The sequence below is a fragment of the Diorhabda sublineata genome, chromosome X (assembly GCF_026230105.1).
Source record: "Diorhabda sublineata isolate icDioSubl1.1 chromosome X, icDioSubl1.1, whole genome shotgun sequence".
Classification (NCBI taxonomy): domain Eukaryota; kingdom Metazoa; phylum Arthropoda; class Insecta; order Coleoptera; family Chrysomelidae; genus Diorhabda; species Diorhabda sublineata.
The window spans coordinates 13,432,209-13,459,323 of record NC_079485.1 but is presented as its reverse complement, the minus strand read 5'-3'; the positions used below and the strand labels follow the sequence as shown (position 1 = coordinate 13,459,323).

Sequence of the window (27,115 nt, the reverse complement as noted above, 5' to 3'; positions counted from 1 at the left end):
AGATGATCATGCTGGGTTTTCTGGATCGTTCAAGTACTAGATCTTTGCAATCAGTCGTCTTTACAAAACTTATAATTAGACATATAAAAAGCAGCAGAATTTAGTATAACCCAGATGAAGTTTGAATTCTAGAGAAAGAGTTTTGAAATCACCACAGATTTTGATTGTACATTGGATCAAGCTACAATAAAAAACGATGCTTTTTGATAAAAAAACCGCCTATTTTGTAATATTAGTTTTTTACTTGTATCTGAAAAACGATACGTCCAGCAAAGAATGTCAAATACAGAGAACTAAATTTTGCGTCGATTGACATATAAATTCGATTAAGTGGTATACCCGAAATCGATTGTTGAAAATGAAAAAAATGCGGCTCTCCAAGACCACATATGTCGAAAAAAAAAACGAGTATTTCATTTACGTCATAAATCCTGGAAAGGGAAGTTAAAGTTTGTCAAGCTTCTTAAGAAGAAAACGACATTACAAGAGACTGTCAAGATTTTTCATCGTGAAGATGCTGAGGTCCTAATTTCAGAAGGTTAACGGTTCTTGGTAGCCCTCTATTCACCTCAGACGAGACCTTCTTTGACCAAATCCGCTACGAGACATTTCCAAAGCCAACTTCCAAGCTGGCTTCTCGAATACCAACAAGTGCAGCCGTCGCCCAACATATTCTACAGGTGTACCTTCAAATCCAGAGCTGGTATGATAGACCAGAGGATCCTCTGAGCTGGTGATAAAGGTACAAACCTTGGCATTTTTCTCATCAAACACTAAGGAGCCAGCTCCAGTTGACCAAACCAACACTGCAAATAGGCAAGGTCAGTTCAAAGGTCAATCCGCGGCGGGCGGGGCAACTGGGAAGAATATACTTCTTATCACGTGACGTTAAAACAGACTGTTGGAGGCAAAATTATACTGGGCGTATCGTAGCTTCTTGTTTACGTGGAATTTAAGGACGGCGAACTATTAAAAAAATATAGAAGAATAATTGAGAAATATGCTTATGACGTTTCTGCGAGATGGAAAAATATGTTTTACGGAGCGTATCGTAGCTTCTGGAGGCTTTTACAAAGAAAAAACTGATTGGTTTGTAAAATGATTAGTATACAGGTAGAGATAAGATAGTGACATATACGATGGTGCCAAAAAGTAAGCGTGAATGTTCAAGAATATGCCGCAACTTAGCGACCTTTGAGGATAAAGATGTGGCTGATATTGCCAAAGAAGCAAAAATTGGTAGAGATAGTCTTGTTGAAGATTATTCCAATGAAGAGGACTTTGATATACAACTGCGCCGTCCGAGATTCTCACATGAATGGTTGAATTTTGTACTACGCACCTATCGATTTATATCAACTTTATATTTAAATTTTCATCAATAAAAATCATGTTATTTCATGTTACTACATGGTAATAAAAACCTTTGAAGAACGTAATATTGATTTTTATTTGTACTAATCGTATTTCTATTGAGGTTATGTATATTCCTTTCATATTACAGAGTTTATATATTTTTTCACTCAAATGACATAAAATTTTTCAAAACTTTGAAAAAACGACTTCGAATTGATGACAAATTTCGAATTTAAAATAACTAAAAGTCGAGGTCACCACCTGGAAAGGTGCGAAGTCAGATTGCACGCATTTAAAACCAACCAATGATCTCGCTTCCTGGGTATCAATTCCTCTAGAAGAATTTTTTCGAATTAATTTTATTGGTCTAGTTTTCGCACTGAATATTGAAATATTTTGATGCCCCCTTTATAGAATAGTTCGCATAAAAAAATTATCATCACCTTTTTTTAATGTATGAATTTGATACAGTATAAAATCTAATACAAATTAGTTCAAAGAACGTTTATCAGTGAGACACCATCGACATTTTTTATGCTATTCCTATTATTAGTTAATATTCAACAATGTGTTATTTTTATTTCTAACTGTTTGTTATTTTTAAATATTCTTCCACCTGTGCGCAAAACTGTGTCAACACGATGACAAAACTGGTTCGTATTGTACCTGCGTAATATTTGTAAACAAGATATTTCCTTGAATTAGAATTTTTTTAAGTAATACTAATTTTTACTTGGTATTCAATATTCTATGTATATGGAGTTTTTGAGCTTTGACCATTTATTCATCGGATTCTTTGAGATTTTGGTCTATGGTCCTGTTTGCATTCAGCTGTCGAAATAGTTCCTATTATCCATTATAACATTTTCTCCTTAAAATCCTCACAGTATTCTAATATTTTTTGCTAGCTGATGGATTTTTATCCTTAATAGAAAAATTTTTCAAAATCTGACTTCTGCACGCTTTCAGGACGAAATTACTAACGCCATGAAGATACTGAATCGAACTTTTAATATATTTAATCATTTCGTCAAAATCGTCATCGTTAGAAACAGCAAAACCCAAATCCTAATTCAACAAGTCCATATCTTTCTGTCAAACAAACGTCTGGGAAGAAAGAAAAGAAATTCTCTTGGCTTGTGGTTTCAATTAATTATTTGAAACAGACATCTTCTTAAATTTTGATCAATGAATATGAACATGTTTCTCTGAAACTCACACCAGTTTTCGAATTCTGAATCGATTAATTTATATGTTAGTTCGTATGCTTTTATTTCAAAGATACTTCGTTGCAAACTCTATCTGAGAGCAAACTCTTGCTTACGTGAACTTCAATAAAACCTGGAAAAACACTTGACCTACCAATCTGATCTTGATACTAAGTTTTTAGTGCAGACATTCAAGCTCAAAATGGTGTCAAACCTCCGCATTCTTTAATGCAGCTCCGATTTTCATGAAAATTAGGCTCATCTTACCCTCCATATCCATATCTACATGGTCGTAAGGTGTGCAAATTGTTTTTAAGGGGTGACAACCATCCCTTATAGAAAAACACCAATTTATAGTTTTCCCTACTTTTTTTCAATTCAAATGTTTTTCGTTTATGCAGCATAAATATCTTAACATATTGTATAATAGAAAAATCATATATTTTGTAGTATCAACCCTTAAAAATCTTTAAAAAATACCCTTTTGATGAAAATAATATAGGAAAAAATCTTTTAACTATTTAAAACATTGCAATTTTATTTTTACTGCGAAAAATTTATAGTATTTTAATGAAATTTAATTGGTTATTGATTTTTATTATACAACCTTTCAGAACTCTCTTGGTACTCCCAAATGTACCTACAGACAACTTAGCTTCAACAGAAAAAATCCATGCGCCAAAATTTAAAACTTTTTTATATCCTATAATTCACAAAAAAAAATGTGAAATTCTTATTTTTTATGAAACTCCATTAATTTTGAAGCTATCACATCCTACAGAAAACCATTTTAAAGGTAATTTTCAGGGCTACAAGCCTATGTATGTATGTTAGAAGGGCTTGAGACCCTCCACATTTTATTAATAAAGGGTGAAGATAAGCGATCCTCGCACTATAGTGACAGATTAATTTGGTTTTATAACTCCGTGAATTTTTATGCCACAAAAAAATAGAAAAAAAGAAAAAGTAAAATAATCGTCATAAAAAATGCTTTGATTTGACTGTTTATTTGTTTTTATGTCTCTTATAGTTATGGAGAAAAAATGAGCAAAAAAAATTTTTTTTAAAAATAAAAAAAAGTATTATTTAATGCTCATTTTTTTCAAAATTATGCATTTCTAATCAGATAAACTCCCAGATGTCGTAAATAATATCCGAATTAAGTATTTGGTACAAGGAATAAGTTTAATTTTGATTTACAATGAAATGGCATTAGTTTTAGTGCAACTTTTTTTAGCTTCAACTATTTTACATCATATCTTACTGAAATTTCAGTCGAAACGTCTTTTATTAGTAATCATTTGAAAGGTCTTTTTAAGATCTTTAAAAAGTATTTAATGACTCTTTGTTGAAAAATGTACCTTTTTCCCGTTATTTGAGGTTAAATACTCAATTACGTAAAACAAAAGCTATTCGAGTATCTATAACTTGCTTTAGGTAAAACATTAAGATTTTAAAATATAACTTAATTCCTTCGTGTTTTTATAAGCTTGAATACCTGGTCTATTTAAGAACCTGTTTTCTTCCGTTGGAGTCTTCACAACTAAGTTGGAATTTTTGGAACCCCATACTGAGTACATTGTTCACATTACCACTACACCAACACTCACAATTACACTGTCCGATGCGCGTTTCGATAACGAAGATATCGTCTTCAGAGACCTTCAGTCTCTGAAGACGATAATTTGTTTATTGTGAAACAATGTCTTGATTTTCCAGGATGATGTGTTGATTTAACTTTTTCTAATGAGTTCGTCATCTTCAGTTAGACTATTAGAACATTGTTTTGTAATTTCAGTACTTTGTTCTTCAGTAAACTTCAGTCACAATAAGGACTTTCTCGATTTCTCTGAACAATTACGCAAGTCCTAATGTTTATTCATTAGTAGCTCATGTACAATAATATTTAGTACAAGAAAATTCTTTATTATTAGTAAAATCATATATAAAATATCACTTGTCATCATATTTTCTTTCAAGATACTACTATGCATATACTATCCCACTCTAGTGACTACCACAAAGACTCTCATAGAAATATAAAACTTATATGTGTCCCTTATGATGAGTCTGCAAAGAAAAAATATTTTTTGAGGTTAGTTTGTCAAGAAAATATAATCAAATTTCATATTAATCCGATAATGGCTCAGGGGTATCCATAGCTTCTTATTTTTTTTAGATTAGTGATATGGTTTCGTTCTATTGCTAAGTGGGAAACTATTGAATAAATTAGAGCCTAAGCCATATAAACATGTGAGCAAAAAAATCGACACAAGTCGCTCGCTCGAAAGTTCCTAGCAAATAATCTATAGCTTTCAATCTTTTAATGATTTTATTAGATATAGAAGTGGTATATGTTGTTATTGGCTGCCCAAACCATCCAGGAACCTCCTCCAAAAGCCAAGTTTTCTTTTCTGCAGCACTAGGTGAATATGTCTCCAGGTCTTCTGTAGACTCTTCCTCTTCTAGAGCTTCCATGCAGGTACACTCTGCTTTCGGTTGAGATAAGAGCTGAGCTCCATTGTTGGCCAGTCCAATTAACTTGTTTTTTGGCAAGTCGTGGGCTTAGAGTTAATTTGGGGTGAGTAGCTATCCTTTTTGACTCAAAGTTAGCTCCATTAAGTCTTCTTCTCATTGCCCAGCTACGTCTCGCGTTTTATAAGCCTTTATTGGACTTGAACACCAGTGAGGACCTAGCGTTTCATAAATTTCTCCAAAATTTGGTCATTCATGACAAACTGCTTCACGTAGATACCCTAAAACAGACTAGTAGAACTCATTATTGCCCATTTGACCCCGTGGAACGTCTTGGTAAACCACACCCAAAGTAATTGTATAAAACGATAAGCATCTTATTTGTAGCACCCTTCGCAGCTTCGACGTCTATTGAAAAACCCATGTCTTGACATAAGTAATGATACATTTGATGTGGAGATTTTGAGAGCCTCAACTACCTCTCGGATGTTCAAGCATCATCCTCAACTTTTTTAACTTAGTTAACTTTAACGAATTTAAGACAATATTCTTTGCGTACTTACTCAGGTTCTAGGAAGTTGAGAATTGATATGTGACCTAGTTTTACTAAATGTCAAAGTGACATAGATGATGACCCAAATTCAAGTAAACCTCAAGCAATGGATTAACGGAGCCTAATTGTTGGAAATGGTGTTAGGTACTAGGTGAGAGAAATCATAAAATGACTTAATGAACGTTCTCCAAATGATTATGTGATTTTGGAGGTTACTGAAAAGTAGAAATACGGATAATGTATTGTGCAAACGAAAAGGAAACTCGAGACGTACCAAGACTTACAGCATTAACCATGAACGTGAGTGAATCTTAGAAAATCCGGAAGCTAGTCAAAAAAGGACAGCGTGAATTTTGTGAAACTTGGCTTAAAAAGGACTTTCTTGCAGGGAATCCTAAATGATCTGGGTGCGTTTTTGTATATGATTCAGGTACATCAATAATTGTATATATAAAGATTACGCGCGCCAAAAATCTTGCGATACAGTATAAAATCCTGAATGGCTCTCAGATGGAGCATATTTTTATTTATGGGCCTATGTATATGGCCGCACAAATAGATTTCTAGGCTTTGCCAGACCGGATGAGGTTTAAAAGTTTACATAGTGCAAAAGTGTCGGGTGTGCAGTTTTTGGACACGGAATCATTGATCGGTACTTCATCGATGAGAATGATAGACAAGTCACACTCAATTAACAAAGATACATACAAATTCATCCCTGATCTACATCAATTCTGCCGTGCACGAAATTTTTACAGCAGAACGGGGCAACTTGCTATACTGATGCCGTCTATTTCTTCCGAAAAACTCTTCTTCTTCTTCTTACGTTAGGTCCTGTATTTTCATCAAGGGTTTGCCAGGACTAGTTGGGATGCTGGGGACCAGCTTTCATACCACCTTATAGGTGGTCGTCCAGGAGGTCGAGTTGTGTCTGGTTTCTTTTCCTTTGCAATCTTTGCTAACCGGTCATTTGGCATTCTGTCAACATGTTCTCTCCATTCTCTTCTGCGGCTCCTTGCCCATCTTACTACATCCTAAATATCGCACATGTCCCTTAATTCTTCATTTTTCTTCCGATCGAGTAACGTATGTCCTTTTATTAATCTCAGAGTTCGCATTTCTGTTGTTCTTAGGAGCCGTTTAGTGGTTGTGTTCTCCGCTCTAGTTTCTATTGCATATGTCATGACCGGCCTTACGCAAGTTTTATATATTTTAATTTCACATTTTGTGCTCATGTATTTATTTCGCCAAATTAAATATCTAAGGTATGCTGATATTAATGCTGCCTTCGTTGTTTGTGCTTTTACTTCTTTCTTTAGATTTCTATCGCTTGTTATGTTTATCCCACTTGTTCTACACTCTGATCGTAGATCGCTAGTTTACATCTTCTCGGTTCTTTAGATATTGTCAGAGATTTTGTTTTTTTTTTGTGGATATTTGCATGTTGTACGTGTTCGCTATTTGTTGGAATTTATATAGGAGCTTCTGTAGGTTATCTTCGTCTTCCGAGATGATTACTGCGTCATCAGCATAGCATATTATTTTTATCTCTTTGTCTCCCATTCGGTATCCTCTCCCGGCTTGCTTTACTTCGTTGATGATTTCGTCCATTATAATATTGAACAGGATTGGGCTTACGCTATCCCTCTATCTCATACCAGTTGCCACAGGTATTTTATTGTTTGCCGTTATCACAAAGCTATAATTATCGGTGTTAAGTTTTTCGGTAACTCTTATTATATTGTGGTGAACGTTCCTTTTTTTTAGTAGAGTTATAACATCATTAAGCGTATCTTATCAAACGCTTGGGTGAGATCAATGAAGCACATAAAGGCTGCCTTATTAAACTCTATGACTTTTTCAGTTATTTGGCGCATTATAAATATAATTTCTACAGCAGATCTATTGTTTCTGAAACCTTGCTATTCTTCACATATCCCGGTAGACATACTTTTTCTGCTAAGATTTTAGTGAATAGTTTCAGAACCGTACTCATCAGGCTAATGCCTCGATAGTTTTGGGGATCGGTTTTATCTTCCTTTTTGAAAATCGGTATCAGAATACTTTCTTTATTGAAGAGGGATTGTAGTTCATCATACAGTTTGTCGCCTCCATATTTGATCATTTCGTTAGTTATTTAGTCGATGACTGGGGCTTTTCTGTTCTTTATCTTGGCTATCATTTATTGTATTTTATGCAGGGAGAAAATCCTATTTTGTATTCCATTGATGATGATGAACTATAAAGTTTTTCAAAATGTCTTTCACATTCGTCTGTCGTGATTTTTGTATTTTGTATGTATTCGTTTATTGGTTTTCTCCTATGCCTCAGAAGATTCCACATTTTTTTCTGTCCCCCATATAAGTCATGTTCCATATCATTTGAAAACTTCTCCCAGTGATCTCTTTTAATCTTTCGAATATTTTCTATTTCTTACAGCTTTATAATCGTTATACGTTGTTGCATTGGATCTGTATTGCAGGTACAATTTTCTTTTCTCTTCGACTAGTATCTTGACTTCTTGTCTAAATCATGATTTTGTATTTATTCTTCCCCCTTTTTTTATAGTCCTTCTTCCACGGGCTTCTTCTGCTGCTTGTAATATATTAGTTCTAAGTTTTGTCCATGCTGTTTCGATGTCATCTGTCTCTTGTATATTATTAGCAGCAATTTTCTCTCTGAGCCTTTGTTGATAAAGGCAGTTTGTCGACTCGTCTGATAGGGATTCTATATTCAATTTGCTTACTTCTTTGATAGGTTGAATAGTTGTTCGCATTTTTGCCATTACAAGCTGGTGGTTTGTTCCTGCATTTGCAGAAGTTAGAGATCTAGTGTCCTGTATTCTTGTCGGATGGATATTTTTATTTGTAATTATATAATCTATAGTTGATTTATGTCCTCGTGTATTTTCGAATGTATATTTATGTTGTGGTTTATGTGGGTAGAAGGTGTTATTAATTCTAAGTTCATTGAGTATGCATAGCTGTATCATTTTTTCACCACTCTCATTGATTGTTTCTGCGTTAAATCGATTTTTGATACCGGGAATAAGTTCATCGCCAATTCTTGCATTAAAATCCCCTAAGATTATTATTTCATCATGATTGGGTATACCGTCTAAGACTGTTTGTAATGTCTGATAGAATATATCTATATCCGCCTGTGTTTTGCTGCTGTCGGGTGCGTAGATACTTATTATATGCGTTGGTCTTGATTTTTGTAGGTTGATCGTTACCTGAAGTATTCTGTCGTTAACGTATATTATATTGCTGATTTGGTTCTCGTAGCTTTCATGTAGCAGTAAGCCAACACCTGATGTTGCTCTTTCATTTTTATTCTTGCCGCTGTATATTAGAATGTAGTTTCCATATTTGCTGTTGCCTTTGCCCTTCTTTTTAGTCTCCGAAAGGGCGCATATATCTAATTTGTGTCCTTTTATTTCGAGTAAAATTTCTTGGTCTTTATTATTAAATGATGTTACATTCCAGCATCCAATTCTAAGTAAAGTCGTTTTCCTTTTGCGCTTAATCCTTTTTTTTCTTGCCAGGTTGTCATTATTTAATCCAGTCATATCCGAGGCTAAACCGTTGGATCTCTGCACACTTTGTTTTTTTTTACCCAAGCAGGTCGCTAGCCTCACTTGGAACCCTCCTCTTTTACCAGGGCTTGGGACCGGCTATGAAACCACTGAGCTACTCAGTCCACCCAGCGATATCACAGGCAGAGTCCTTATTCTTCACATTTTCCAGTCGCATTTGTGGAATGGTTAAAATTGGCTAAAACGGGCACCATAAACCATCGATGAATTAAAAAATGCCATTATAGTCATATTAGCAGACCTAAGACAACCCTTATTCTATATGATGACATGGAACATTGGTATAAAGTCTGTCGTGAGCGAATAGGAGCACATTTATAAAAGTAAAGAGTGTCAATAATGTTTTTCAACATCTCGCCTTTGTGATAAAAACATGTGATGAAAGAAACATAAGAAACGCCAGTACAACAGAATAGGACCGCCTCATGGACCATGTCATGGACGAGTTAGTAGCAGTATGTATTATTACAAGTTCAGTACTGTTTATTTCGGGCTATACTGTACAATATGTGCAATTGTTAAATGGATTACGAGGTATTTGTAATAATTATAGTTTTATAAGTATCTCGCATATTACTAGGTTATTTTGAATGTCATTATTTTGATCACACTAATAGAAAATTACTGCTGTTACTAATACAGATCGATGCAGATTGAAATTTAATACTATATAGATTCAATTTTATACCCAGTGTAACTTATGTAAATCAAAGAATTGACCTACTAATACAACGATCTTTTTTTATGAATTCTGTTGATTATCCTTAATTTTTCAATTCAATTCATTCCTTCATTATCCTTTCCCATATTTTCGTTTCAAGGGTTTGTTTTTTTTATCACAAATTAATTTCCATCTTAAAATGCAACTACAAGAAAAAATATTGATTATTAAATTTCTGATTATTTTTTCCCATTTTTTGATAAACAGAGTATTTTTTATCACAATCATCCATCCATCCAAAAAACTAAAAACGTCTTTTATTGTAGCATAAGGATTTAAAGCTACAAATTTTAGAATTAGGAATGAGAATGTTAATTTGTGAGATATAGAGTGAGCTGCATACTTTCTCAAGGGATTAGAAAACAAATACACATTCGCAATCCATTCCATTTCATTTCAAAATGGCAATTTTCTCAATTGCCTTGAGATGGCTTTAATTGTACCTCTGCATAAAGGAGGGTTATTGCCCAATTGAAATCTTTCCCATGTTATGTAAGATCATAGAAAGATTGGTCAAAAAAGGGCTTTTATCATTTCTGTTTAAATATCATCATCATTTTGGGGTTTTAAGTAAAAAATGCACAAATGATGCTGTATTCTCCCTCCTAAATAATGTCTACTCTAACCTAAAGGTTAGAGGCTTTCGATTGTGTTAATCATAATATTTTAATTAACAAATTTCGCTTGGTTTAAGTCGTACCTTTCCAACAGAAGTCAGCTTGTAAGGGTTGATAAAACGATGTCTTCTTACAAGCCAATAGAATGTGGAGTGCCTTAAGGCTCTGTACTAGACTCCTCTGTTTATGAACGCCTATCTAGACGTCAGTGGTAAAATATGTCTATTTGCAGACGACATTAGTTTCTCTTACAGCTTGTTGTGGACAATTCCTGGAAATAGGAGTTATATATCTGAAAAATTGAGTTCCTCCTGTTTTGAACTGAGATCAGTTTCCAAACAACTGAACCTTTCCACCTTCTTAACAGTTCATTATGTCCTTCTTGAGTCGCATCTTCGATATGCCCATTTCTTATGAGAAACTAAGCAGCAGGGACTTCTTTAAAAGATTAATAATTCTGACTCTTCTTTCCCCATTCATCTTTGAATGAATCCGTTTGTCTAATTCGTAAGCTCGCTTCTCCAATTTCAGAAAGATCGTTGCACAGCTTAGGAACGCGGAGCACGACCCACGTTTAGAATTAGTTAAAGGCTCAAAACTTTACAATGCAAAAAAATGCACAATCACTTGCCAATCGGAATTAAATCTATATCATTTTTCCCGCATTCCGCAATAATTTCAGCGCATATTTATTCTATTCTGTAAACGACTTTTCTAATAATAATATTCAATTCCGGCCAAGCTGGTTTTTGATTTTTACTATGGATTTAAATACTAATTATTTTTATAACTATAATTTTGTTATTTATTGTAGTTTTTGTATACAAATTGTAACAATGTTTTGACGATGAAACATTTATCTCCGTGATGAAAGTAAAACGAGATTTTTTCATGCTAATTTCGAAACTACAACTTTCGGATGAAGTAATTCAACTTTCAATCACCTGCAACTCCGGTATCGCGCAAGCACTGGTAAAGTTTTTAACTCCGGGACGTTAAATGATGCTTCATTCTGCCACCGACGCAACGTTCTGGAGTTTCTTCTTGCGTGCCACTACGTGTTGGAGTTGAATACGATCATTTCGGAAATTTGAAAACAAATTCGCGTGTGATAAATATCAAGAATTAACTTCATTTGGTTTCGAAGAAAATTTTTGATTTTGTTTGATTTATTTGGTGCAATTTGTGTTTTTTTTAACCAAAACTTATTTCAAATAAAATGTAGTGGTTTCCAAAAAAATGGTGAGTCTCTTAGTTTATTATATCCCATTACTTCTAAGGAAATTTACACACATATAAATTGAAAAAAAAATATTTTATTCGATTGCAATATTTCTTGTTTTGTTGGCCTAGTTAATTAAGAATACAAGAATAATAGTAGTGCGTGCCTTTCTTTTATTACATACTGCTGGGAAATTGGTGTCGAAGGTCAATCATATACATTGAGATACCGGAGAAAATTTGTTAACAGAAATAAGGAGGAAAGTTCTTCGAAATAAACATTGAAAATTTGATATTTATTCAAATAGAATAAGTAAACAAAGAAAAATGTTACAATGAAAACATTTCTTTTTCATTTACAACTCTCAACATCGAATTAACCTTAAATTATTTTTATATAATGATCAAATTAATCAAATATAAATAACAAAACTAACGAGGTACTATTAGGAGCATTCTATAGTACACATTTTTTATAAACTCAAAAATAAATAAATTATCACAAAAACCTAATAAATTTTCGTATTTTTTGATAAAATTAATAATCCGCCATTAATATTAAAACACCAATCAAATCAATTCACGGCACGATTTGAGAAACGTCTTACTATATGATTATTACTGAGGCAGCGTTGTCAGATCTATTAATTTTTCAATATATGATTGAATAACAAGGATAATGACGAAACCGATTCACTTTCCATGATCAAAATCATCAATGAGCATAGAACCTATTATTGTATTATAGTCAAAAGATGAGATCGAAAAGATCTTACAAACCAAACCACTTGGTATCAGTTAAAGCTTGCAACCTCCGTTCACTATTCTCCAACCGTGAATTATATCTTCGGTGTTTATAATTGTAGTTTAGTCCTAATTAGCATACTTTTTAGACATCCTTATGTCTTGTTCGTATACGAATTGTTTTCGCAAATTTAGATCAGTTTGGTTGATAACCTAGGTATCTGCTTTCGAGTACGTCTACAGTGAAAAGGACATTGACGAAAGTTTTATGAAATGATGAGTTGAAGTTTGAGTTTTTGGGTCTATGAAAAGAGTGTTTGTGCGTGGGCCAAAGAAAGAAAGGATGTTACATCCATGTGTAATCCCGATTGGAATGTTTTGGAGGAAAGGCAACTGGAAACCTGGTAAAGATTGAGGGATTTTGAGAGGGGCTGGCTTTATTGGAAGGGTGGTAGTGAAAAAACATCAAAATTGAGAGGTTGCAATGGGATGAAGAACATGAAAATTGTACGAAAGTTTTATGACGTGAAGAGTTAAAGTTTGAGGCTTTTGGGTCTAGGAAAAGAGTGTTAGTGCACAGGCCAAAGAAAGAACGGATGTTACATCCATGTGTAATCCCGATTGGAATGTTTTGGAGGAAAGGCAACTAGAAACCTGGTAAAGATTGAGGGGTTTTGAGAGAGGCTGGCTTTATTGGAAGGGTGGTAGTGAAAAAACATCAAAATTGAGAGGTTGCAATGGGATGAAAAACATGAAAATTGGACGAAAGTTTTATGACGTAAAGAGTTAAAGTTTGAGGTTTTTGGGTCTAGGAAAAGAGTGTTAGTGCACAGGCCAAAGAAAGAACAGATGTTACATCCATGTGTAATCCCGATTGGAATGTTTTGGAGGAAAGGCAACTGGAAACCTGGTAAAGATTGAAGGGTTTTTTAAAGTAAAAGACTATAAAAAATATACGGAAAATTTATCTGACATGACATGACAACGATCCTGAGCATTTGTCGAAGCTGTGCAGAAAGTATTTGTAAGAATAGGAAAGGAAGAATTTAGTAAAAGTAATTATTGAGCTGTTGTGGAACAAATTGGACAGGAAAGTCAGAAAGCACTGTCCTACTTCCATTTAACATCGTTGGAATGGTTTTATTTGTTATCTATCACTCGAACTATATAGTGGGCAAAATTTTTGACCGGTAATGTTTGTTGGGAGATGATACAATTCGTGCGAGGTTCATAGACCCAATCCCAATGAGGTTAAATGATTCAAGGCAAAGTGCTTGTTTGGCTCAATGATTTTCTTTTCACTTAATTCGCATGGTGCTAAATCTGGTGAGTTGTATGAATGTGAATGAAAAGGAAAAATCGAATAGGCAAACCTTTTCATTTTACTTAACTCTCCAATACCTCTTTGTAAAAGATCACTTCAGTCGACTTTGTTAGTTAAAATCGAACGAAATCGAAAAAATGATTTTTTTTCTGTGACTAAAAGGGGTGAAGTGATTTGAATTTTAATATAGACATAGATCTAGCTTCCTTCTCAAATAATAATTTTAGCCTTGGAATTTGTATCTTAATGAAATCTATTATATAACTTGAGAATAGTATATGAATGATCTTTTTTAATTTTTTTAGGATTGTTTTGTTCTCCACATTTTTTTGTCCCGGCAGCTTGTATCGAAATCCCCATAGTTTTGGAGTTATCCGCAGTTCAAAATATTTTTGAGTACTAGAACGCATATTACGTTGCAAATTTTGAGGTTAGGAAAAAATACTCATAGATAAATCTCTAGGGAATTTTGTGCTGTAAATTTTTTGTTCCAGCTTTTTTTCGAATTCCTCATAGTTTTTGAGTTATTCATGATTTAAAATATTTTTGAGCATCCAAACCATTTTTATAATGGGAATATTGAAGTTAGGAACAAATACCTAGGATACTTTTTTGTAGAAAATTATGTATTCCTTATTTTTACCCGGGCAGTTTATGTCGAAATCCTCATAGTTTCCGAGTTAACAAATTTTTTTTGAGTTTCAATTCCCAAAATTTCGAAAAACCGTGCACGTAATTTTGTTAAGAGTTGCTGCTAGATCTATTCAGACCTCCCAGAATCTAGAAAATCAAAACCGCCTAATTTAATTTACGGTTTTAGCTCAAAATTGCCTAATTTGCCTGTACTAATATATATGAACCATTTTGAAAGACAGCAAATCAAAAAGAGACTCATCATTTATATAAAAACTGTGAAAGATTCTAGTTATAAGTGGGAATTGACAGAGGCAGGAAAATCGGATGACCAAAAGAATAGTTAATGAGAAGCCAACCACCAGAAAATCAGCAGGTGGACTTGCAAAGAAATTCGAAAGAAAATCGACCCAAAAAATCCGATTAATTTTGATTGAATGGCGTCAAAAGTTCTTGGGAAATCTTCTAGCTTATTAACACGATAAATGGATTGTAAACAAACAGAATTCGTTAGTTTTTCTATTTATTGTAATTAAACAAAAATCAATTATCATAGCTTTGTTCTAATGACGTACAGTTGTTAAACTTGTGTTAACGTGTTAATTCATTTGAGTAAGGTATAAAAAAATTCCGCATTCAAATATGCAGATTTTTTCCACGGAAAATGGTTTTTCTTCTTCAAACTATATTTTTATTTTGTTATCAGGTAATTTACAACACTTATGGCTTCTATAAACAGTCCTTTTGTTGGGCTTATTGAGCATTTTATATTCAGCTTGAACATCTCTATAGAATCAAATAATTTATAGGAATATGATATCTTTTGTCAAACATTGTAATCCTATACCCTCATAGGACCCTTTTAGTCCTATCTTTATGACCGGCACGTTTTTTTGCAGTAAAATTTCCTATAACGATAGGGTTGTGACTACTCAACGTACCTAACCTCAATTTCCGCTTCATTGTATTTGGTAGGGCTGATATTGTGTTCAGTTCTACAAATTTTTGTATTTTCAAATCTCCTGATGAAATAATTCGTTATAGACCTTGTAACTATTTTTTATTCACAAGATCGTGAAATAAGGATCATATTAACTAAACGTGTTTAATGCAATTTTGAAAATTTCTCACATAATTACAAATTTTACGGCATTTTAGATATCATAAAATGACAAAAGTTTCATCCAAAAATTCGTTAAAAACAAACTGTTACGTAGTTGGTCTTCTGAAGAAGATAGATTGAGTCATGTGATAGAAGATCTCCAACGATTCTACTATACAGTTTCTCACGTACTAAAAAAACTAATATTCATTGCATCCAAACATCCTTAAAAAAACCTTCAATTTATTCTTAAAGTTAAAAAAGTAATTCAACAACAACAACGTCAGTTGTCCAATGTCGTTTTTGAGAAACGACATTTGCGTCAGTTGTCAGCAGACATTTACACAGAGTAAAAGAGAGAGATGCTTTATTGTCAAAAAATTGTTAAAGTAGACAAAAGCTCGTAAAAACTAAAAAACAAACATAAAAATAACAATTAAAATAAAATAGTTATTTATGCAACAAGTGAGTAAAGTAATTATTTTTTTCCACAAGTAGGACGGTTTGAGCAATTTCTACGAAGAAAGGTTACTTTACTCACAAGTTTCATACAAAATTGTTTCTACATCCGTAGTCTTAAAAAAATTCGACAAAAATTTAATCAATTTTTATTTTGTAATAGTAATACTGGAAGCACAACTGTGAGCATTATTAATTTTAAGTGAAGAAGAAATTACATTGAAATTGATAATTGAATTGGCAGCATTTAATAAATTCAAAGAAATAACATCGTCTATAGTTGTATTAGTACTTATTGGATTGTTGGTAAGATCGTGAACATTTACAATGTTGCTTGATAGTTGTTAAAATTGTCACTGTGGAATCTATTTTGTTTTTTATTGAGTCGTATACGTAACCCTCCGCAACTGTGCTGGATTTCCACCCACCGAAATCCACTAATAGAGACGTCAAAGAGCGTCGAAATGTGTGCCCAGTGAAGTTTTCTTTGGATTAGGTAAATTCAAATATTATCTACAACTTGAGTTTCGCATTTTCCATTTCTATACTGCAAAAAGAAACGATCTGTTTTGACATTTGTGGGTCATTGGTTTTTATATTTTTTACAAATGTTTGTTGTCAGATATTTCACCAATAACAACGAATCGACGTTGTACATGAGTTTTTATATCAGTTATTATGATAATTAAAACATTTCCGGTATTATTAATAACGTTAGACTTCATTTTATATAATTCCTTCCTCCGCAGAGCTCCTGCGATTCCGAATATTGAAGCAACCTAAATAGTCCAGTCAAATTAGACCAAAAAAATAAGAGCGAAGCTACATAAATTCCGATCAAGCTGGAAATTATTCTAAATACAATTTAAAATAAAATTTGAATGTTTTCCATCATTTCCGTATATGGAAAAAATTTTATTCAAGGTCAAAGTTCAAAAAAATTAGTTTTTCGCGGTTATCAGCAAAACTGCGAGTTTTATCATAAAAATTTTTGAGACAAAAATTGTAGATCATAAAATTATACATAAAATATGTATCAATACTTTTTTTTCTACGATCTATCTAAGATATTTCAGATTTACTGTCGTATTTAAGTCATCGAACTTTAGCAATATCTTCGTTAATATTAATAATTTATTTGATGAACTTATGACAGTCCCAGTCAGTCAACAGAAATTTCTTACAAATACTCACAAATCAATTCTCGGTTCATCTCGAGTTGTAAGAAAAGTTATTGATGAAACCATTAAATACAACTTTTACAACTTTTTGAATCATTATATCTCAGAAATAGTGACTTATAGGAAAAAAAGTATTAATACATTTTTTGTAGAAAATCGGATGGTCTACAATTTTTGTCTGAATTATTTTTGTGATAAAACTCACCGTTTTGATGAAAATTGTGAATAACTTATTTTTTTGACTTTTCACCTTGAATAAAATTTTTTCCATACGCGGAAATGATGGGGAACATGCAAATTCTATGTTCAATTATATTTTAAACAATTCTACTGATTTCAAGCTGGATGGGAATTCGAATGCCTAAATTGAACAAATAATATCTAAGCTTACATTAAAATTTTTTTCTGTCATATATATTTTGAAATAGAAACAAGCAAATGTTTTAGATTTATTGATTCTATAGCCGATTGATTTATTGTTCAAATTTGCAATGAGTTTCGAGTATTTACTATAACTACTACGTCGTTATTTACCATTAGGGTGCCTTTCAGTTTGAATAAATCGACTAAAATGTTAAAGACTTCCACATTTTGGATTTAGTTTCAAAGTAAGCTATTAATACTCTTTCTGTGAAGCTGTTTTTTAGTACGCCACTCCATAAAAGAATTATATTCCTTTAAATACTGATCCCTGGATTTCTCGGGGAGAAGATTCATAGTCGCTGCAGTGAAGTTATCGATTAAACAACATCTTCTGGTGTGCAGTTTACACTTTCACTTCACTATAACCCTCTACCACTAATAATAATACTACACTCATTGTATTTAGACACAAAACGGATTTTCTTGAACTAATATTAATACATAAAAGTGTGACAGTTCGAAATGATACGTTACGGCATTTTTTTAACGCAAAAGCGTGAAAAAATGAACCGCTACGGTATTTTTTTTTCACCCTTTTCGACCGATCCAGAAATTAATTCTTTATGAATTCAAATAAATAAAAAAAATAACGTAAATATCATATAAAAAAATAATTTAACTAAAAAAAGTACTGTTCTTAATAGGTGACATTTGGTAACGTACTGTAGATGATTCCAACTCCAGCGGATATAAAATAAGTTATGAAAATGATGACAAATATGTGTCAGGTTTGATTGAACATTTGGTTTTATCTTGAAAAAATCATGTTTATATAATATTATATGAAGAGTATTATTATAATATGTTGTAGTTTTATTTGATTCGGGTTTAATAAACCAAACGCAATGATAATAACATCATCAAGATATTTGATTAGATTATAATTTAATCACGCATGTGACTGAGTTCTCACAAGCACTCTCTCGAACTGATGATTCGCTTGCTTCACTCTAACATATCTCAATTTCATAATTACATTATTTGACTCAGAATATGACAAGATTTCAATGAGAATAAGCAGATGAGTAAGTTCGTTAATTGTCAGAAATCATCGGAGAAATATATTTTTTCGACGATCAATTGGCAGAAGAAGTGATTTTGAATGGCCATTAAAACGTACTGAGAACTACCCTTCTGATTTTTTGATTGCTTGTCGCTATAACATGTTGTTAGATTAACTACCTAAGTAATAACTTAAGACAGAGGGTCCCTTAAATAGGGACTGAATAAATCAACCGATTTGATATTACGTGGATCTCACGACTTTTTACGATAGAAAAACTGAGTTATGAGACTTTTTTTCTGTTTTGATGGCATCTCATTTCTTTTTTCCTTTCCAGTACCCTCTAGTTCTTATATACCAACAACAAATTTTCTTAAAGCCCATGGTAGTATTTCTCTTTTTCTTTTCCGGTACTACTTCTTGAGCTTCAGCTGAAGTTTCTCTCAAAGCCCACGCTTAGTCTATTGTATCCATAAATTGAGGATTCATGCGCTTTGATACATCCAATGTCGATATTTATTAGATGTAACTCGTTCAGACTTGTAACTCTCGAAAGTGCCGCGTAATCTTGTCCGGATGTGAATACTGCAGAACCTATATCCACCAGCACATTATTGAGGCTCTGATTTTTGTGTATATATCTAATAAAAACGGTTTAAAACTTTGATGCTCGGTCAGTTAATCAATCAGTAAGCAAGTTAAGAACTTTTAGTTATAATTCTTAATCTAATGCTAAAATAAAATTTGAAACATACCGTGTTTATACAATGCTTGCTTGGTTACTAGAAATATCTGCCTCTAGATTAAACCACGACGAAGCTTCCTTTTGCTCGACAGTGCCACCAGATATTTTGATAGGGAGACTATTCATTATTTCCTTCCTTACCAGTCCTGGACCACATTGACATGTGCCAGAAGTTGCTGGTAAAGAATCTTAAATTTAAAGAAAGAGTCTTAAATATATGGATATTATTATATAGTTGACATTGGTCGAAAAACGTACTTCTTACTACTATCTTACCACTACCTAACCTAACTTTATGTTTCTTTTTGTATGTATGTATGTTTTGAAATCATAAATTTCTTTTTTTATTTATTGCACCTGATTTTATTATTACAGAATTAAAATAATCATTGAAATGTGAAGATACACTGAAACAAATCATTGAAACCCACCGAATGCTTGCTTACTGTTAAAAAATATGATACAATCGAAGAAACCTTCGATCGTTCCGTGCAGACGCTACGCGGGCAGAACAAACCGCTGTAGGCGACTGCGAAGCTCGCACTACACATTCCGCCATTGTTAACATTCCGTCGTCAATCGGCGTTGTGCTACAGCCACGTAAACATGCCTGCTATTATTGATGCTTCCGCCAAATGTGAATTGCGCAGTGTGATTCTTTTTCTACGGGCTGAAGGCCAAACTTCTGCAAGAATCCATCGTGTGTATAGAGCAAACTTCATGAGTGATGGTGTCGAAAGTTTAAAGATAGCCGCAATGATGTGCATGAAGGGGGCCAAGGACGCAAATTTGTATATTCAGGCGACTTGGTTTAACGAGTTGTCAGAATGGTTAAAGAAAACCACAGATTCACTATTACTGCTTAGTAATTTCCAGAAGTTTCAATGTCTGTTTTGTACTCTTGAACGGTAAGGCTACATTGGCGGCAACTCTCTATGAAGAGGGTATTGAAAAGCTTGTCCACAGATATAACAAATGTCTCAATCTCTTCGGTATAGTGTATCAATCTTTTGGTAATAAAATTATTGTTGTATACGAGCTTGTTTTTTATTTATAGCATATCGGAGGTTGAAAAAAAATGGTCCTCGTAGTTCTATCACCTTCTACCAAACCTGTGCAAATATCATATATCATACACCGAAATTTCATAATCAGCTGGTTTCTAGAAGGTATTTTTTTGCTAATGCTTCAGCAGGAAATGAATCCCATGCTAAATCGTGATTTTCGTTTTGTTTTCTTAATTTCTGTCCTCTCAGAATTCGTGCTACTGTTCCATTCCATCTTCTACAAATAATATCACATTCTTGGCAAAAGAACGTCGACCAGTTTCTAATGAGTATACTGCAGATGTTGTCGAAGAGCTGCTTGTTCATACCAGAAAAACTGTCTTTGTTTATTATTGGTAACCGATTGTTTATGAAGATTGACATTCTATCGATTCTATTTGAGTAAAATAACTTCGTACGTCAAATGAATGGACTATAAAAAAGTTGTAGAAGTTAGGGAAGGCCACGTAGGGCATTTAATTCGTTCTTTTTATGTTTTTAATTCTGCTTTATCGTTGAAATAGGAGTCTTACCTCACAACTTTTTTCATTGTCTGTTATTTGAAATCTCCCTCTTCTCAGAAAAAGTTTTTTTTTATCTCGAGAACGGGTGATATCATCAAAAGTATCATTAGTATGTAGACATGAAGCTAGATTTTATAATCGAAAACATTAGAAAGTTTTCTATAAAAGTGGTGTAGATAAAATTCATATCAAGAATAATGCACGTACTGCCCTCTCTGTAATTCTAAATGTACATAAAATAATTAACATTCACAAAAACAATGATTCCAAACTTCCAATATCAGTGAAAATTCTATGGAGTCCCTCGATGAATAAAAACGAAAAACTTATTCAGAACATTGGCATGTCCAACCCTGTCAAAAGCCTTTGATATGTCCAGTGTGATTCCCCATATTGGTGATATGGGTATTCGATGGTCACTGATGATGTTAGCAGACTCAAGTTATCTCAAAATGTCCTGGTTAAGGACGCTAGAGGTTGGGAACCGTTTTTTTTTTTTTGGTATGTGGTGAATCCGAGCAAGTTTCCAATCTCCAGGAAAGAAAACTCTTTTATATGATAGATAGTTTTTAGTTCACACGTTGTTGTGATAAGTTTGTGATCTAATATTTCAAGTGGTGCATGTACATATCAAGTTTGTTGTTAGAAACAGCTCTAAGAGGTAAGAAAGTCATAATCTCGATCAAGGACGCTGATTTATTAGAAAGTACACTGAAAGTACACTATTTGAAACTGCAGTAGTACCAACCTTTGTTTGGAATCAGTTTTTGCTGTATTGACACGTTGCTTTACACCTCTTCTTCATTTTTTCAGCAGCAGAAAAAAACAAGAAATATTTGTTTATTATATTTCTCTTATTGTTTGATAATAAACTGTGAGTTTAAAATAATAATGCTTTTGATGCTTTAGAAAGTGAAAAGTCTCGAATTAAATGAATAAAAATCTTTAACTATTTTTTACCCCCAAATAACAAGGACTATTTTATAATAAAATGATATTTTGTGCATTTATAGAGAGGATATTCGATGTCATTTAATATAATATCATTTTACATAGCCATTGCTTATATTTTTGGGGTCGGATGTTATTACGGAACGTTGAATTCAAATTAGATTGATACGGGGGTATTTATGACAAACGGTTGCCATTTTGAATGTATTAATGGAAGTTTGCTTCAAAATAGATACGAACAATACGTTATAGTATACTACGGACGCATTGAAATTTTTAATAATTTCTAAATTGAATAATGGGAATATTTCGTTTCCGTTGTTAGAAATTCCAATTTTGATTGGCAGAATTTCTAAAATTAGAATTAAATATTTATTACCATGGGTTTGCCTGGATGCAAAATATCGATCCAAGTTAACAATACAAATCAATTGATTCCGTACTAAACACCCTCCTATCGTTTCAAAGTAGATATATAAGCCGCAATGTTCTTTTTTACTCATATTGCGTCATAAACTACCAACCAAGTCATTGCGTTTTATTAATGAAATAGATTTATTTATTCAACCAATAAATCACAATTTTAGATCCAAAAACGTGGGGTGCTTTTTATGGTTTCAATGTTTTCTTCTTGGAGACTTTTACTGTTTATTATCTAATTTATTAATTGATGTACACGACCCTATGTTTTTGATGGTAAAATTATTCAATTTTCTTCATCACTGAAGCTATATATTTTAGCTATCACGGAGATGATATTTTCAATTAAAATCATGTCAACCTAACCGTGTTTGAGGTTATTTTTCAAAATGTTGTTTCAAAGACAATTTAAAATGATTTAACAGAAATTTTTTATTATTTACATGAATAGGGTATTTGACAATTAAAAACTTTACACTAGATCTAATCAAGTTTCTTGGGGGATGCTAAGGTACTCTTCTGTCTAGATCGAATTCTCCTTATCAGCTCATCCCATAAATGTTCTATCGGATTTAGGTCAAGACTGTATACTGGCCACTCCAGTCGTCAAACCTCTCCCTTCACTCGCCCCTACGAATGAAAACAGAGTCGGTTCGTGCTCCTATGAAAATTGCATCCCAGATCATGCTTTAGCATCTCGCTTTTCGAAACAGTAATCTTCAAATCGCTCTCTTGGTCTTCGGTACACTTTCCTATTTTGGTTGATAGTACCAATCGCAGGTTATTTTCCTGAAGTCTTTGTCTTATTGTCCACTGACTAATAATCACTCCTCGCATCTCACGAAGATAATGGTGCACTTGAACTACATTAATGCAATTCTTAATAAATCGGTTGTAAGTCGCCTTCTGTCTGTTTTAAGTCGCCTATAACAGGATCCAGTCTCCTTTCAACGCTGGTACACCAAGTCCATTTTCAATGACATCGGCGGTTTTTTGTTGTAGTATGCATCACTACATAAGGCCACCACGATGAGCATTGCTAACATATTTTTACTCACATCGAAGCGTATTAAATTGTATTTAAAACAGCGCATTTCTTTTTTTGTCCGCATTTTCTTCAAATGAGAAAACAATTACTTTCCTGGCTATCCCTAATGGATCGCAATTGGAGCAAGAGGGCTGTAACAGATTAGTTTCGACGTTATTACGTCGCATTAGGTGGTGTAACAACCTCTAGTTCGAAGTAGAAACTCTAAACTGAAGGCAACATCAGAGAGTGCTGCTATTTGGTTCCTTAGAGTAGATGTAATTCAATATTCGTCGTGGTATTAGGCAGGAAGTAGTTGTTTTGTCCCTTGATATTGATATTGAATAGCGAAGAATAATTTCGAAATACTTGACTTGGGAATAATATAATACTAGAAAAGTAGATTATATATAAATATATATATATATATATATATATATATATATATATATATATATATATATATATATATATATATATATTGAAAAACAAAACATGGTTCCTGCAACAATTTATAGTACTGAGTCGAAGTTTTTTTCAATTTAACGAGAAATTTGAGATTGATACGTTGCTCGAGAGCTTACGAGGAAAAAACTAGTTCGTTTCAAACCGCTTCTGGACAAATACTATAATAGTGACGGAAATGTGTTGTGGGACGTCCATAGACAAGATATCTAGATACCCAACGCACTACTCGTTTTTTACCCCACTTGTCACGTTATTTAATAGCCAGACCTCATAGATTTAGCCCTAGCCACACTATATTGACATAATCCCCATGCCTAACCACCTAAATGACCTTCAAGCCCGCTATGTGATTTGTACCATTGAATTAAGTCATTCCGCTGCCAGAAAAACCCTTCTCATTATCTGGGTCAACAATATACGACCCCTAGGCTCAAAACCCAAAAGGAAACTTCCTTATCCGCCCCTTCGGCTGCTAACAACAGCGGATGATCCCTGAAATCTACCCTAACTTCCTTGATGATCCTCCTATATCATGAGATAAAACCCTACCCTCCACTTCCACCCCACACACTCTTCGTTTTCCGCGGTTTCTCTCCAACCTGGTGAACCGGTTCTTCAGCCGAATGGCCGACGATAGAGAATAACGCAGCCGCAGCTGTATCCACTCCTTCTTCATTCAAATTTAAAAAAACAAAACGAGAAGGACTGTTTTTGTTTGCAGGTTCTCTTTTCGATTTCTTCTAACCAAAAATCCTAAATCTTCGCTTTTCCTCTTCCAGAAAAATTCGCAAACACAACCCCACGCAATCACCATAACCCTGGCTCTGCAGAGGAGCAATTCCTATATCAGGACCTTATTATTTCCTTATCCTACCAAATTCTATCCAACGATTCTGTCTCTCTCCATCTTCCAAATATCTTCATACGTGATTTTTTCAATAAATTTTGAGAAATCATTTTGTCGAAAATTAGTTATTAGTCTTTGTAGAAAATAGATACTATGTATAACATAACTTAGTTGTAAATCATTCGAAAAAGCTTCCGAATATTTAGGGGATTCATAAGCGCCCCTTCTCCCTCTTTGTAAAAGCGAAACAAACATAAATTGTAACCGAAATTACCCGTTTTAAAAGGCGTAATTAATCTTGGCAAAACGCCGACTCGAAACTGTGTTAATTGTTTTTGACGCTACTTTATTCTAAATGAAAAAATTCTCAACAATTAAAACTGTAAAAAGTAAGTAAATTGGATAATAGGACAATACATATGCTGTAATTACTTTTATTAGAAGATTTAGAAAAATCTAAATGTCTGTAAAGGTTGTATCATCATAATTATCATCGTCATGTAGTTTCCACTGGAATAAAAAACACCTGTAGGTGTCGCTTTGCAGGTTTCGTCCAATTTACTTGACGATAGCTTCTCTGTTTTTGGCTATTCAAATAGCCCCTTTCCACGTTAACTCAACAGTTACGATAGTTCTTTTCCATATTCGTAATGATCTGCATCTTCTCTTTCTGCCTCCATTGCTGGTTTCCTCAGTGTATGAACTATCCATTTCCATATTCGTTTCGTTATCATCGTGTCTATTTCCTCTTCTTTCGTTATGTTCTAAAGTTGCTTATCAATCATCCTGGTTGGCCATTAAATTAGACAGACAACCCGTAGGCACCTGTTGATAAAAGTTTGGATTTTACGAAACATATTTCTAGTATTTCTGAGGATTTCAACCTTTCTATTTGTTGTTAAAGATTCAAGGACTTCAAGGTTTAAGTTGATTCCTCATTATCCAATCTACTACAAGGTTCAAAAGGGCTGGCGATAGATCATATCCCTGTCTCAGTCCTTTTTCTATTTTGATTTACTGTGATAATCGTCCTATATCTTTGCGTTGTTATAAAAAAATCGTATGATCGTGGTAATATTTTAAATTTTGGTTATTTAACTATCAATTTGGATATTAACTACTTCTTCTGTATCGTTTTTTTATGTATCGAGGATTCTCATCGCTTTGTATTATCCGATCCGTGAATGTTTTTTTTTTGGTATTTATTAGTAACATCAGTTTCAGATACATTTTTTATGATTACCACGAATAAGATTATGTCGGTGGAAATATCGAGAATAATTTTTCACCCAATCCCCTTTATGGTCTATCGACAGTGTCACTTTCTTTGTCGTTCTTTGTAATTTTTTTATCTCCGAAAATTTAACGCCAAAAATATCATTTGTGAGAAGATTGATGATCTTTATTATTTTATAGAAATTTCATAACAAATTATTTATGAATTTATACGTTTTGGTGTTGGTTTTCTATATGAGGTGTTTCAATATTGATGGTCGTATTTTGTGAATGTTGAAATTAACTTCGTCGAAACAAAGGAAAATAATGAATTTTGTCAATTTCTAGTTTTTTTGGTTCCAATACTGAAAAGATACAAACCTTGGGTGATAAAATGAACGCTTCCATAGTTATTTTATCTAAAAAGTGAAAAATTTCATATAAAAATAAAATATATGACGATAAAAATAATGTTACTGTCATAAAATGAATCGTTATAATAACTTACTAGTTTTATTTCCAAATGCAGTTGTAGTTTTAGACGAAAAATGTCGTACGCTTTTATAGTGGTGAAATTAATTTTCCAGTTAGACATTTTATTTTATTTTCCTCTTTCCAATTCCATAAAAGCTTGTTTAGTGTTTTCTTACTATACAGGGTGTGTCAAAAAACTTAATCCCGTCTTTTGGAAAGATAGAAAACTGAAAAATATTTGGGGTTTACTTGGTAAAAAAATTTACGATTTTGCCGCAACTACTGGCAACATTGGATTGAAATTTTATACGAATATGTAGAGGGCACTAGTACGGTTGGTACCAAGTAGTGTTGGACATAACTTTTGGAATATTAGATTTAGTAAGCAAAATTTTGCTAATTTTATACTTTCGCGGACCACTCGTTTTTTGGCTATAGAAATTCGAAAAATCATCCGATTTTGATGAATTTTTTTTTCAAATTTTCGTTTTTACGGTGGATTTACGAAAACAAATTATGGGAATAAAAAAAGAAAACTTATATTGGTTTCAGGGCTTTAAATATTCATGAAATTGCACTCTTTCACGTATAATTGTTCATAACTTTTTTCAAGTTATAAAATGAAGTTTTTATATTTTTTTTCATAATATACACAAAAAAATGAACAAATTGGAAAGAAAATTATACAAAGATGTTGATTTATCATGCTTTTACAACAATTTCTCTTAAATTCGACCTTTTTTCATATATAATTGTTTTAAGTTTTCTTTTATTATGATT

General features: G+C 33.0%; 2 protein-coding genes across 3 annotated transcripts in view; one reads left to right on the top strand and one right to left on the bottom strand.

Annotated features, from left to right (window-relative positions):
* Positions 1–27,115, top strand: part of LOC130450781 (adipokinetic hormone/corazonin-related peptide receptor variant I-like) — an 80,015-nt gene that overhangs the window by 5,789 nt on the left and 47,111 nt on the right. Inside the window, exon 1 of one of the 2 annotated variants that reach the window (XM_056789406.1) lies at positions 11,709–11,770. The exons of the other annotated variant lie outside the window; for it this stretch is intronic. Coding sequence (XP_056645384.1) covers positions 11,768–11,770 — 3 coding nt within the window. The 5' untranslated portion in view covers positions 11,709–11,767. Of the gene's footprint in view, positions 1–11,708; positions 11,771–27,115 lie in introns of those variants that run through there. 2 annotated transcript variants of the gene reach the window in all.
* Positions 8,123–9,163, bottom strand: LOC130450586 (craniofacial development protein 2-like). The gene has a single exon (XM_056789049.1). It carries the CDS (start codon positions 9,161–9,163, stop codon positions 8,123–8,125), a length of 1,041 nt encoding a protein of 346 aa, XP_056645027.1.